Here is a 15,446-nt window from a genome sequence, read left to right as displayed (position 1 = left end):
CCGATTAGGGATAGTCAGCATGACTCTGTGCATGGGAAATCGTGTCTCATTAACTTCATTGGGTTTTTTTTTTGAAGAAGTAATGAAGAAGATTGATGAGGACAGAGCAGTGGACATGATCTGTATGGACTTCAGTAAGGTGTTCAATAAGGTTCCACATAGTAGCAAGGTTAGATCAAATGAAATACAGGGAGAACTAGCCGTTTGGGTACATAACTGTCTCGAAAATAGGAGACAAAAAGTGGTGATGGTGGAGGGTTGTTTTTCAGAGTGGAGGCCTGTGACCAGCAGTGTGCCACAAGGATCGGTGCTGGGTCCACTGCTTTTCATCATTTATATAAATGATTTGTGTGTGAACATTGGAGGTATGTTTAGTAAGTTTGCAGGTGACACTAAAATTGGAGGTGTAGTGGACAGCAAAGAAGGTTACCTCAGAGTACAACAGGATCTTGATCAGAAGGGCCAATGGGCTGAGGAATGGCAGATGGACTTTAATTTGGATAAATATGAGGTGCTGTATTTTGGAAAGGCAAATTAGAGCAAGGCTTATACGTTTAATGGCAAGGTCCTGGGGAGTGTTGCTGAATAAAGAGACCTTCGAGTGCAGGTTCATAGTCCTTGAAAGCAAATTTTAAGGTTGATAGGATAATGAAAAAGGCTTTTGGTACGCTTGTCTTTATTGATAAGTGCATTGAGGATAGGAGTTGTGAGGTCATTTTGTGGCTGTACAGAATCTTGATTAGGCCACTGTTGGAATACTGCGTGTCATTCCGGTCTCCCTGCTGTAGGAAAGATGTTGTGAAACATGAAAGGGTTCAGAAAAGATTTACAGGAATGTTGCCAAGGGTTGGAGGTTTTGACCTGTAGGGAGAGGCTGTATGGACTTGGGGCTGTTTTTCCCCGGAGCACCTGAGGCTGAGGGGTGACCTTATAAAATCATGTAAAAGAGGGTGGCACGTGTATGAAATGAGCTGCCAGAGGAAGTGGTGGAGGCTGGTACAATTACAACATTTAAAAGACATCTGGATGGGTATGTGAATAGGTATGGGGAAAATGATGGCAAACGGGTCTAGATTTAACTAGAAAATCAGGTCAGCATGGACGAGTTGGACAGAAGGGCCTGTTTCTGTGCCGTACATCTCTCTGAATCTGTGACTCTTTGTTTCTACTCCCAGCAGTCTGCCAGCAACCACTGCAACCCGAAAATGGAGGCTTTGCGTGCCACCCCTCACCATGTGCCAGCTTTGTGCCCAGCACGGTCATCGAGTACTTCTGTGATGAAGGCTACACTCTGAAGGGAGACTACAAGTACCTGACCTGTGAGAATGGAGAATGGAAACCCGCGATGGAGATCAGCTGCAGGCTGAACCCTGGTCAGTGTGTGTTGGAACCTGGAATTGCATTCATCGTGTGCCTTTCATGGCCATTGGATTACTCAGAGCAAATAAATGTTTTTATAAAAGTCGTGAAAGGAATGAGGCAGTCAATTTGTGGACAGTAAGCTCTACCAAACATAAATGAGGCACAGGGCAGAACACCCTTAATCTTTTGAACTCTATTGTGCATTGGAATTTTTACACTCACCTGTTTGGTGGAAGACAGTCTCTTTTTTTTAATACCACCCCTGGCAATGCAGCATTCACTTGGTGTTGCATCAGGACTGTTAGGTTGAACTGTGTCCATGCCTTCAGAACTCAGGGGCTTGAACCCCCGGTGCTGGTGTTGGGTTTAGAGGGGAGACATTTTCCTCAGTTGATCTTGGACTTTGCTGGACAGTCCAATATTTACTGCTTGTCCTCAGCCGCCCAAGTGCACTGGACAGAGTTAGGACTCCTCCAAGTTGACAGATGACACCAAAAAAAAATGAAAAGTTTTGAGAGGGATACAAACAGAGAGATATTGAAAGGTTCAGTAAGTGGGCAGAAAGTTGGCAAATGGAGTACAATGTGGGAAATGTGTTGTTAATTTGGGAAGGGAGAACAGAGCTTTATTTAAATGGTGGAAAACTGCAGGAAGCTGCAACATAAAGGGGGCTTATGTGGACTTGCGCATGAAACACAGAAAGCTAGCAAACAAGTGCAGCAGGTAATCAGGAAGGCTAATGGAATATTACCCCTTATTTCAAGGGGGTTGGAGTGTAAGAGTAGGAAATTCTTACTGCGATTGTACACGGTGCTGGTAAGATCATACCTGGAATACCGATGGCAGTTTTGATCCCCTTGTTTAAGGAAAGATGTCATTTTATTGGAGGCAGCCCAGAGAAGGTTCATTAGGATGAGTCCTGGTATGCAAGTATTGTCTTATAAGCAAAGGTTAAACAGTTTAGGACTTTCCTCATTGTAATATAAAGAAGAATGAGAGGTGATCTCATTGGGACGTACAGGATTCTTAAGATGTTTAAATTATTAGAGATGTTTCCCTTTGTGGGAAAGTCTCGTAACAGAGGACATGGTTTCAGAGTAAATAGGGGTAAATTTAAGACTGAGATGGAGAGGAATTTCTTCTGTCAGACAGCTGAGAGTCTTTGGAAGTCCTTGCCACAGAGAGCTGTGGGGACAGAGTCCTTGTATGCATCTAAGGCTGAGATAGACTCTTGATAAGAAGTGGACTCAAGGGTTACAGAAAGGGCTAGAAAAACCGTTGTGAAGCCAAACAGCCTACTCCTGTTCCTGTTCTTTATGGTCTTATGGTGTTCAGGGAAGCAGTCATTTTGGTGTGGGATTGCAATTGCATGAGGGCAGCACAGGACAGGGCACTAGTGAGTTCCACAAAATTCCTTCATTTACGCATTAACCTTGCCACAGAATTCTATGCCTGATATGTAATAATACAAGTACCTATTTAATAGCATGATAATTGTTAATGATTACCAAGCAACCTCTCTGGCTCAGAAAATTAACAATTAAAGGTATGAAGTCTCATTCTTTTTGGTTATGAACTGTTCTAGGTGACTTTGTTTTAAATTGACCTTCTAAATAAAAACTTCTCTTTCTTCCTCTGCATGCAGAAGCCTCACTCTTTCTTTGTGTCTCCTGCTGTCTCTCACTGTAGCTCTGTATTTGTCTCTCTCTCTCTCTCCTTCTCCCTGTTTTGTCATTGTATGTGTGCCTTCTCTGATTCCAGTTGTGCATCTGTATTTGTTTCTGTCCCTCTGCTTCTCTGTCCGTGTCTTTCTCTCTTTTCCTCTATTTCTGTGTACACATATCTCTCTTTCTCTGTATCTCTCAATCTGTGTTTCTGTCTGTCTGCCGCTCTGTTTCCATCTGCCCTCTTCATGCTAACCCCACGTGATGTCAAAAACAGGCAGTTCCGGATTTCTAGGCTTTTGCTGTGATGGAATCAATTTCCTATAAAACACATTGGAGGCAAGGGTGGTATTTATGTTCTGAGTATTTTAGATGCTCAGAAACCACACTTTTTCTATCTCTGCATTGGTTATTATAGTGTTCAATTATCTTTGGTTATGAGAACCTGTTTAGTATTGATGCTCATTATGTTTCATTCATTAAGCCTGAATGTGAACTTGGAAGGAATAAGTAAATTGTATAAGTTACTGGAAGCTAGAACTGAAAGTATGGAGCAGACATTTTAACGCACCGAATAATCTTTCTTATACACTCACAGCCATGCACCTCTCTGAGTTATATAAAGTATACAACAGGTGTGTTGGCAATTTCAGTAATGGCTGTGAGTATCTCAGATTATTGAAAGAATTAATGCAATTTATTGATGTTGAGGCTCATTCTGTTTAATTTCTTCGATTTAGATAAAGACACAAGGGCAACAATTGGAGTTCCAACACTATCGATAGTTGCATCGACTGCAAGCTCTGTTGCTTTGATCCTCCTCCTGGTAGTTTTATTTGTTTTGTTGCAACCAAAGTTGAAGTCATTTCACCACAGTAGGTGGGTAAAGAATGATCAAAGCAGATTTTGTGTGTGTGTGTGTGTGTGTGTGTCGGGGTGGGTTGCGTCGTGTGTCTGTCTGGGAAACTGGAGGTGGGGCAACTGCATCTCTGGGAGCTGTGTCTGTGGCTAGGAGGCAAGGACATGGTCAGTCTAGGACAAGGTGGCTTGGGGGGGTTGATTCGCTTTGGGACCTTGTAACTGTGCACTATGGGGGTTGTGATTATAGGAGAGGTGTGATTGATGCAGGTCATCCAGGATCTAATTGTATGTTTAAATAGACTTGAGGGGATAACAATGGCCCCTTTCTGTTCTTCATTTTCCTCACAGTCTCCTGAGGTTTGAGCCAATGAGCTAGTCACATTATGTTTAACCACATGTATGTATCTGTCCCCAGGCGAGATCAGGGAGTGTCGGGGGAACAGGTGTCCATCGTAGTGGATGGGGTTCCTGTATCTCTGCCATCCTATGAGGAAGCCGTGTACGGCAGCTCAGGAGCTGCCATCCCGCCTTCTGGCTCACGAGTACAGATCGTCATGGCGGAAGGACCAGTCCCAGGTGAGGACGCCCCAGAGGAAGGTGCCCACTGCACCAGAGGTGCTGATGACTGCCCAGAAGGTCCTGGTGACTCTGAGGCCCATGGCAGTGGAAACCGCTCAGAGACTGTTCTGATTCATCAGCCCGCCTTCTCGTCCCCCGCACACCCCCATAGTTTGGTGATGAGGCTGTCTTTGTCTTCTGATACTCAAGACTCCGAGAGCAGTGACGTCCAGAGTCTTCTATCTCTCTCCTCCCCTGTGGGATCTACTGATGGTAAGCAGTGCCTCCTACAGGGCTTGATGTTTTGTAGGTCTTTGACTGACAAAGTGTATAATTCAACTTGCAATGTGGGGATTCCTAGAATGGGATGGGTTTGCATTGCAGCATACATTTGCATGTAAATATATATCTGTTTCCTTCCTTGTACCTCAGTTTTCAGTCCTCACTGCACACGCACTTGTACCTTCTGTCTCATTTGCTCAAACAATAATTACTGAAGAGAGGCATTTTCAGAGTTACAGGGACAGGAACAGAATTATGGAGTGGGGCCAAATGGATTGTGCATGCAGAGAGCTAGCCTCAACACAGCAGACTGAGATGTAACTATTGTATGATTTTGTTTGTGTTTGGGCCTTTTGGCAAAGAGTTCTTCTTTAAGCAGCAATTCCCTGTCCCATTGGGTTGGAAGCAGGGCAATGACTTCAAACCAGACAAAAGCATGGCCCAGAATCTCCAATCTCCCGTTCACAGAGAGAGAGACTCGTCACAGGAAGGTCAGCAATGCAGACTTAACCCTTTGGTCTCCTGAGAGCAGGTTCTCAATGTTGTACCTTATCATTTCTGTCACTTGGAGTCATTGAGTCATACAGCACAGAAACAGAGCCTTCAGTCTAACCAGTCCATGCTGAACTTAATCCCAAACTAAACTAGTCCCACCTGCCTGCTCCTGGCCCATATCCGTGTAAACCTTTCCCATTCATGTACTTCTCTAAGTGTCTTTTAAACATTGTAACTGTGTCCGCATCCACCACTTCCTCAGGAAATTCATTCCATTTGTTACCTTTATCAATTGCAACTCAGAATTGAATACTGCTGAAGTGTCTACTTAGAATGGCTACAACCCAGAAGAAGATCATTCAGCCTGCCATAATCTGTGCTAGCTGTCTGAATGGGGCGATTCATTTAGTGCCATTCCTGCCTAAACTCCCCTTGATGCTGCATGTTCTTCCCTCATAGATAATAATCCAATTCCCTCCTAATGCTGCACTTGTGTCTGCCTCTACCACACTCCCAGGCACTGCATTCCAGATCCTGAACCCTGTGTGAAAAGTATTTTCCTCCTATTACAATTGGTTCTCTTTCCAATTACCTTAAGTGTATACTGTCTTTCCGCCAATGGGAGATTGTTTTCTCTGTCTCAGACTTTCAAATGGTTCGAAGAACTCTACCAAATCTTCTTCTACCCTTCTGTTCTCCAATCTATTGTCATATTCATAAAATCCTTACAGTCCTCTGAATAGCATCACACACACACACACACACACACACACACACACCTAACCTGCATATCTTTGGATTCTGAAAGGAACTGGAGCTCCCCGAGGAAACCCATGCAGACACAGAGAGAACGTGCAAACTCCACACAGACTGGAATCAAACCTGGATCCCTGATGCTCTGTAGCAGCAGTGCTAACCCCCATACCACCCCAAAGATCTTTATTCCTGGAATCATGCTTGTTAACCTATTCTTCACCCTCTCTAATGTTTTCACGTCCATCTGAAAGTATGGTGACCAGAGCTGGACATTCAACATTTGTATACCCATAGATTGAACTTCACTTCCTTCCTTTTGTACTCTATGCCCTTACTGACTAAGCCAAGGATGCTGCACGCTTCACTACCTGGCTGTCCCTGTTCCAGACCAGAGGAATAAATGAAAAATTCTGAGGGAATATGATGTTCTTACTAGAACAACTTGAATTTCTGTAACACCTTTAAAATGACCAAAGATGTCCCACATAAGATTAGAGACAAAATATTAGACCCTACCTCTCTATCCCACCTTTGATGGTTTGCATTACCCTTAATGGACTTTGCATATAAATTATTCAATTGGAAACATCCGTGACTTAATGGTGGTGTTTAACAGATGAAAAGAAGTATGGTTTGGAAGGGAGAAAAAGTATTCAGTTGTGTGTAAGAGAACTTCTAGACATAGAGGAAGAAGTAGAACTAGAGCGGGTGACAAAAAAAAAGTTTGTTTCAAGGACTGCACTCTTGGATGAATGTTGGGCTGGAGGAAGTTGGAGAGATAAGCAGGGGAAAGCTATTATTAATTTTAAAGATTCTAGATGGGCTTGCTGCTGTCACTGTGCTCGAAGAAGGCTGTGAATTAAAGCTGACTCTTTTAACCTGTTGATTTTTAACTCAAGGCCGGTTCCCTTTCTGTTTCAGATATTCCTCTGCTCAAGGATGCTTAGGTGGACCTCCTGTGGCTTTCTTCTTCTCTTCCTCGGCCTCCTCTTCAACACTTGGCTCTCCATCTCCAATTAATTGACTCGAATCCTATAACAGGAGCTGCAGTAAAAACATTCCCCTCATTCTGCTGAAGCTTGGTATGGACATGACTCTGTGACTCGGTTGCATCTACAGCCTGCACTGGGCACATTCTAGCTATGGAGATACTGCCTTCATAAGGAGGGTAATGCTGGGAATGATCACCCTCTAGTGAGTAACAGATAAACCTGACATCCTTCACGACACAGGATATAGACTAGATGCCGAGTGGCGGTTGTGCCCCGACCTGTACATCTTAACTGCCTTTCCCCAACCCTGTTTTGGTCTTCAGTGTATTTCCTGTTCCCGCTGTCTGTCACCACTGCCTAGTCCAGTTTATGATGGGTTAGAAGGCTCCGGCTACTACTTAATCCATTCCCCCAGACCTGGCAGACCGTGCAGACTTCAGATCTGAAGCCAAAAAGCCAGCTTGGAATATCAACTGAGTAAGTTCAACATCAGAATGAACAATTTGCCCCTTTTATTCTATTTAAACTGGGTGCAGCAGGTTTCCAGGTCATTGCCACTAGTTGCCTGTTGGTCTTTCTAAGACATGTATAATAGAAAAGATTATTTTTGGTCAATAAGGTGTGCTGCTCTCCTAATATATCTCTGAGGTGGGATCAGGCAGGAACACGTTGGCGAAAGTCATGTAATCTGCCATGGGAGACAAATTGGGATGCATTGTTCAAAAGCTAACTGCTGCAGAAAGCTGATTGGGGCCAGGTCCTCCTTTGTCTTCCATGCAAACTACTTTGTTTTGAGAAATTAACTGTGGCAAATTAGGGATTCTGCAGCCAGTTTCCACACTGTAACAGGTGACATTCAGCCCATCAAGTCCACGTTGACCGTCTGAACAGCACCCAGATCCACTTCCCTCTTCTATCCCTGCATTCCCTACGGCTAATCATCTAGCCCACATAGCCCTCGACACTATGGGCAATTTGCCTTGGCGAATCCACCTAACCTGCACATCTTTGGACTGTGGGAGGAAACTCAAGTAGACACGGGAAGAAACGTACAAACTCTACACAAACAGGTCCTCAAGGCTGGAATTGAACCCGGATCCCTAGTTCTGTGAGGTAGCAGTGTTGACCGCTGAACTACCTTGTCTCAGACATAAGCTAGGCTTCCCCCAACTCTTACATCTGTGACCAGGAAACACTAGTGGTAGCTGCTGAAGTGAATGAAGAGGAAAGAAAGAAATAGCTTTTATTGATATTGCACCTTTTACAATTTTAGAGCGTCTCAAAATGCTTTACAGCCAATGAAGTAGCTTTGGAGTGCAGTTACTGTTGTATGGCTGGCAATTTGCACACAACAAAGTCTGACAGTTATGTGACTAGAGATTCTGTTTTACTGACATTGCTTGAGGGATAACTATTTGGCCTAGATCCAGGAGAGAAGTCCCTTAATCTTCGAAAAAGTGCCATGGGATCTTTCACATCCACCAGGGAGGGTGATCATAGGTAACACTGTGTGAAGCTGGATGAACAGAGCAAGGCAAGTAGCATCAGAGGATCAGGAAAGTTTGACGTTTTGGGTTGAGACCCTTCTTCAGAAAATGGTGATCAGAGGGGTAGTTTAAGGTTGGATTAGCACCTCTGAGTGCAGCACTCCCTTTGTGTCAGTGCTAGCCTAGAATTTGTACTCAACTCTCAGAAGGGTGGCTTGAACTCGCAGCATTCTAATTTGGCTCACTATGGGTCAGCAATGATTCTGTAAAATCTATCCACGTAAGCTGATAGAAAGGCTGCAACCTTTACACTATCTGAAATTCACCCTGCATTGCTTGCAGTCCTCCATAGCTGGAATACCAAATACTGGTGGCTGTTCCCCTCCTTGATGTAAACTTCAGAAAGGCGAGGTGGAATTTTTCTTTCTTTTTTTGCCTTGCTGATGCGAGTGATGTGTATGTATGGGTGGGTTTAAGGGGTGTGTACGAGTGTGCGTGTATATGTCTGTATTTTCCTGTTTTCATCTAGTTTATTGAGAGGTCTGGAAAAGTGCAATTCCAGGGTACGGCTTCAATGGTTAGATTAATAAGGTGATGTGTATACATTTCCAAAAAAATGAAAACTAGGCTTGGCCAAATTAAATCAACAGCACTTTCATTTATAAAGCTTTTTAAATTAGTGAACTGTCACAGTAAAATTTATCAGATACTTTGACACTGAGCTCTGTGAGATGTTAGTGTATTAAAGGATAGGAACACAGCTGGAAATGTGGATAGCAAGAGGGATGCTAGTCTTAAGGTGTTTGAATACAGAGAAGTAAATCTTAACATCTAAGCATTGCAAGCACGTTGATACAACACAGAAGGCTAGGGGCTGGAGAGATTGGAACATATAGATAGCAAAACATTCACATCGGGTATCCCTTCCATACTTTCAACACTAACTGTACATTTCCCCCTTTCTACAACAGTGATCCAGTAAAGGCTTAGCGATGAGTTGGGTGTTTCCCAGGTTTGTTCCTTGCCCTGAACTGAACATATATTTTGTCAAAGTGAGGATGCTCCCCAGTTGTTACCTTTAGGATGACTGAACATGAGTTAATTAAAGCCTGAGCCAGCCAGCCAGCCAACCAACCAACCCTGAGGCTTTGTGTGCTGCAGTACACAATATGCCACAACACCGCAACCAAATGACATTCTTAGAGAGCCAAAACTAGGATGATTAAGGAAAAAAATCTAGAAAATCTCTCTCTCTCTCTATCCAACACCCCAGGAGCTCTCAGGGGTAGGACTGGCATGGATCTCTAACCAGAAATGGACTCTGATAAAACAGCTGAGACACAGGAATAACAAACAAATTACAGCTGTAAGTCCACCAGTCCACCTAGTCTATAATAGTACTTCATATGAACCATTTCAATAAAGCAACATAATTTTCTATTGTTTCCTGTCTCGCACCTCTAGTGTTCCCTTTAAATGCATATTTCTTTGCCATAACCAACCCTGTGGTGTTGAGTGCCACTTTCTAGCTGAGCTCTTTGAGGTGAAATGAGTCCACCCTTGCTGCAAGCTAACAATCAGATCCACAGCTACTGAATCTAAGCAGCAGCATGACACAACCATGTTACTGGGATTTCCACCTTCCTATCCTTGCAGCTTCGTGTGTGCCCGTGCTAAGATGTTGAATGAACGTGTTCCAAATCGTGTACTTGGATTAGCCCGTGCATTTTTTTGTAATCACTGTTTCTTGGGCTGTTGGCTGTACTGGGGAGGCATGTGTCAATGATTAGGTTTCATTGTAAATAAAAAAAAATTCTCTGGTGTTTCCTAAGTGAGGAATGGGATGCTGTTGTACAGCCATCCTGCTGTTGATGCAGAGGCAAGAGCATGGTTTCTTGTGACTTGGCTGTTAGTATAATTGAGTAGAGCTGTGGAATGTCAGGGTCACTCAACCTGTGCACCTTTGGCTTTTGCTTTCACATTTCTTTGGAATCCTGTATATTGCAATTGGTGTGAAGATAGTATTTTAATATTTGTACAAAGTTAATTTAAGTTTAATTGTCTTATGTATATAACTGCATTTCTAAATAAAATTTACTCTAAGTGAGTTAATGATCAAGTGTTTAATTTTCTTATTCAATTTTTATGTGTAACCACACAGAAGCCAGACCAAGCAGGGATCGTGGATTTCCTTTACTAGAAGGGGCAAAAGTGCATCAGATGGGATCTTTACAACACCAAGACGTGGAGGGAGTAGGGGCTCAGGGGTGTGGGAAAAGCAAAATAGAAGAAAAATGATCAGATGAGTGAGAATATCCAATTAGAGGAGGGCCCTGTGGAGGTTGTAGAAATTATTATTATTATAATAGATGCATAAGACATAAGAGCAGAAATGAGGCCATTTGGCCCATCAATTCTGCTCCGCCATTCAATCATGGCTGATAAGTTCCTCAACCCCATTCTCCTGCATTCTCCCTGTAATCCTTGATAATCAAGACATTAGCTCTTGGGATATGTTTCCTCAGTAAAAACGACAATTTTGTGCATCAGTTATCATCACTACAATCTTCTGTGCAGCCTGTTGGCATTGATGTTGTTACTTTTCCATATTCACCGGTGATCTCCTACCTCTTCAGGTCATTACTACACAGGAAACTCTCCTGTTCTAAAAGTCCTGTCCAGTTTGTTACCTTTATGTAACCCAAGTTGAAGCAGATGAAACTGCTAAAAAGGTTGGGGAATTTTGAATAGGCTTTTCAACATACTCATTTATACGCGAGTTTCTCAGTCTTGTACATTCAATGGAATCAGGCTCTGCCCACAAAAAAAACAATGGATTTGACCTCCATTGGGAGAGCATATTAGCTCAGAAAAGTTCATTTTGTGGTTTAAAGAGAGAGGGAGTGTCCATACGCAAGAAGTTAAATTACCAACAGACTATTTTACATCAATGTAATGACTGAAAAGCTATATTAATGAGAATTTTTTAAAAAATGCACAGGACAAGAGGGTGTGTTTCCACACTAAGTAATCTAATCTAAAAAATAGGATCGTTCAGCACTTTTGTCCATTTTTATTGCCCAGACAGCAGTTTCTTTCCCTAAAGGGCATTTGACTTTTAATTCTAGGATTTTTTTTTATTGGATTCAAATTCCACCATCTGCCACGATAGGATTCAAACCCAAGTCTCTGGATTAACAGTCCAGTGATAATACCACTAGGCCCGTCTTCCCATGACATGATTATAAACTAAAGTGAAGTTTTAATAATAAACTAATTTTCATGTTTCAATAAATTTTTTACTTTATGCAATTTCAATACAAAAAATCATTTGTCATATTGGCTGTGGCATCTTCACAATGCAATCATAAATAACAGTAACTGGAAGGCTGTGTGGACACTTCTGACCTCTGGGACTACGCTTTGTTGTTAAGTGTATAAAAGAGGTGTATATACATAACATCCCGTCTTTGTAGTGGCTACATTCTTACGTACTACACTCTTCCACCTCTGGTCTCATATGCATCCTCAATTTTAATAATTTAACTAAAGCCACAACTGCCATCTGCAACATAGACTGTGGAATTCAAAAATCAATCTAGTCTCCTTAATTCTGTATTCAAGTGGGGAGAATGTTAAAGATAGAGAATCTGAGACAAAAACAATATAAAATGCATTCAAGGGAAAGTTGGTTAAATACATTTGGAAGAAAGTAAAGATATATAGGTAACATGTGAAGTAGTAAAGCAAAGCAGGACAGATTGAGACAAAAACACCTCTGCTGAAAAGTTGAAGTTAAAAAGCCTGCTTATAGGAGGTTTGAATGTATGAGGACAGTTGTTATACTGTTGTATTATTAAGCTTAAAATGATATCTTTAAACCAGTTTACTAAGGATTAGTTGTTGACAATTAATTATACATGACAATGAGCAATTGAAGTTGAAAAGTAGATTTCAAAAAAAAAACAGGCCTAATGCAAAAAAAAAATGAGGGTGGATGAACACAGCAGGCCCAGCAGCATCTCAGGAGCACAAAAGCTGACATTTCGGGCCTAGACCCTTCATCAGAGAGGGGGATGGGGTGAGGGTTCTAGAATAAACAGGGAGAGAGGGGGAGGCGGACCAAAGATGGAGAGAAAAGAAGATAGGTGGGGAGGTAGGGAGGGCATAGGTCAGTCCAGGGAAGACAGACAGGTCAAGGAGGTGGGATGAGGTTAGTAGGTAGGAGATGGAGGTGCGGCTTGGGGTGGGAGGAAGGGGTGGGTGAGGAAGAGCAGGTTAGGGAGGCAGAGACAGTTTGGACTGGTTTTGGGAGGGCAGTGGGTGGAGGGGAAGAGCTGGGCTGGTTGTGTGGTGCAGTGGGGGGAGGGGACAAACTGGGCTGGTTTTGGGATGCGGTGGGGGAAGGGGAGATTTTGAAGCTGGTGAAGTCCACATCAATACCATTGGGCTGCAGGGTTCCCAAGCGGAATATGAGTTGCTGTTCCTGCAACCTTCGGGTAGCATCATTGTGGCACTGCAGGGGGCCCATGATGGACATGTCATCTAAAGAATGGGAGGGTGAGTGGAAATGGTTTGCGACTGGGAGGTGCAGTTGTTTACTGCGAACCGAGCGGAGGTGTTCTGCAAAGCTGTCCCCAAGCCTCCGCTTGGTTTCCCCAATGTAGAGGAAGCCACACCGGGTACAGTGGATGCAGTATACCACATTAAGCAGAGGTTCACCTGCACATCTGCCAATGTGGAAAGTCATCTTGGGGCCTGGGATAGGGGTGAGGGAGTAGGTGTGGGGACAAGTGTAGCATTTCCTGCGGTTGCAGGGGAAGGTGCCGGGTGTGGTGGGGTTGGAGGGCAGTGTGGAGCGAACAAGGGAGTCATGGAGAGAGTGGTCTCTCCGGAAAGCAGACAGGGGTGGGGATGGAAAAGTGTCTTGCGTGGTGGGGTCGGATTGTAGATGGCGGAAGTGTCGGAGGATGATGCGTTGTATCCGGAGGTTGGTGGGGTGGTGTGAGAACGAGAGGGATCCTCTTTGGGCGGTTGTGGCAGGGGTGGGGTGTGAGGGATGTGTTGCGGGAAATGCGGGAGACGCGGTCAAGGGCGTTCTCGACCACTGTGGGGGGAAAGTTGCGGTCCTTGAAGAACTTGGACATCTGGGATGTGCGGGAGTGGAATGCCTCATCGTGGGAGCAGATGCGGCGGAGGCGGAGGAATTGGGAATAGGGGATGGAATTTTGGCAGGAGGGTGGGTAGGAGGAGGTGTATTCTAGGTAGCTGTGGGAGTCGGTGGGTTTGAAATGGACATCAGTTACAATCTGGTTGCCTGAGATGGAGACTGAGAGATCCAGGAAGGTGAGGGATGTGCTGGAGATGGCCCAGGTGAACTGAAGGTTGGGGTGGAAGGTGTTGAAGTGGATGAACTGTTTGAGCTCCTCTAGGGAGCAAGAGGCGGCGCCGATACAGTCATCAATGTAACGGAGGAAGAGGTGGGGTTTGGGGCCTGTGTAGGTGCGGAAGAGGGACTGTTCCACGTAACCTACAGAGAGACAGGCATAGCTGGGGCCCATGCGGGTGCCCGTGGCCACCCCCTTCATCTGTAGGAAGTGGGAGGAATCGAAAGAGAAGTTGTTGAGGGTGAGGACGAGTTCAGCTAGGCAGATGAGGGTGTCGGTGGAGGGGGACTGGTCGGGCCTGCAGGACAGGAAGAAGCGGAGGGCCTTGAGGCCATCTGCATTCGGAATGCAGGTGTATAGGGATTGGACGTCCATGGTGAAAATGAGGTGTTGGGGGCCAGGGAATTGGAAGTCCTGGGAGGAGGTGGAGGGTGTGGGTGGTGTCACGGACATAGGTAGGGAGTTCCTGGACCAAAGGGGAGAATATGGAGTCCAGATAGGTGGAGATGAGTTCGGTGGGGCAGGAGCAGGCTGAGACAATGGGTCGGCCAGGGCAGGCAGGTTTGTGGATTTTGGGAAGGAGATAGAAACGGGCTGTGCGGGGTTGGGGAACAATGAGGTTGGAGGCTGTGGGTGGGAGGTCCCCTGAGGTGATGAGCTCACGAACGGTGTTGGAGATGATGGTTTGGTGCTCGGGTGTGAGGTCAAGATCGAGGGGGCAGTAGGAGGTGGTGTCGGAGAATTGCCGTCTGGCCTCGGCGATGTAGATGTCAGTGTGCCATACTACCACTGCGCCACCCTTGTCTGCGGGTTTGATGGTGAGGTTGGGGTTGGAGTGGAGGGCTGCCTGTTCTGCGGGGGAGAGGTTGGAGCGGGTGAGAGGGATGGAGAGGTTGAGGCGGTTAATGTCTTGACGGCAGTTAGAGATGAAGAGGTTGAGGGAGGGTAGGAGGCCTAGGGGTGGTGTCCAGGAGGAGGACTGGTGTTGGAAGCGGGTGAAGGGGTCAGTGGAGGGAGGGTTAGGTTCCCGGTTGAAGAAGTAGGCGTGGAGGCAAAGGCGGCGGAAAAAGTGTTCTATGTCCAATCATGACTGGTATTCGTTGATGTGTGGTTGCAGGCGGACAAAGGTGAGCCCCTTACTAAGGACTGACCGTTCGTCCTCCATTAGTGGGAGGTCTGGGGGGATGGTGAAGATGCAGCAGGGTTCAGTGTGACTTGTCTTCTCTGGGGTTGCTGGCTGTGGAGGTTGTGGGCGGAGATATGAGGTCGTCAGCCGTGGGCGGGGTTCCCTCTGCACCCCTCTCACCCACTCCAATCTCTCCCCCACAGAACGGGCAGCCCTCCACTCCAACCCCAACCTCACCATCAAACCCACAGACAAGGGTGGTGCGGTGGTAGTATGGCGCATTGACCTCTACATCGCCAAGGCCAGACACCAAATCTCCGACACCTCCTCCTACCGCCCCCTCAATCATGACCCCACACCCGAGCACCAAACCATCATCTCCAACACCATTCATGAGCTCATCACCTCAGGGGACCTCCCACCCACAGCCTCCAACCTCATTGTTCCCCAACCCCGCACGGCCCGTTTCTATCTCC

The 15,446-nt window shown here is 45.2% G+C and overlaps 1 protein-coding gene across 1 annotated transcript in view; it reads left to right on the top strand.

Annotated features, from left to right (window-relative positions):
• LOC125455591 (sushi domain-containing protein 6-like) overlaps positions 1–10,569 on the top strand; it is a 47,838-nt gene extending 37,269 nt beyond the window's left edge. The window contains exons 3-6 of the mRNA XM_048537749.2: positions 1,176–1,373; positions 3,767–3,905; positions 4,303–4,718; positions 6,900–10,569. Of these exons, the coding sequence (XP_048393706.1) occupies positions 1,176–1,373; positions 3,767–3,905; positions 4,303–4,718; positions 6,900–6,925 (779 nt within the window). The 3' untranslated portion in view covers positions 6,926–10,569. The remainder of the gene's footprint in view (positions 1–1,175; positions 1,374–3,766; positions 3,906–4,302; positions 4,719–6,899) is intronic.
• The last annotated feature ends 4,877 nt before the right edge of the window (positions 10,570–15,446 follow it).

The sequence above is a fragment of the Stegostoma tigrinum genome, chromosome 10, assembly GCF_030684315.1.
Source record: "Stegostoma tigrinum isolate sSteTig4 chromosome 10, sSteTig4.hap1, whole genome shotgun sequence".
NCBI lineage: Eukaryota > Metazoa > Chordata > Chondrichthyes > Orectolobiformes > Stegostomatidae > Stegostoma > Stegostoma tigrinum.
Note: the sequence above shows the minus strand (reverse complement) of the source record. Positions and strands in the feature narration are given on the sequence as shown.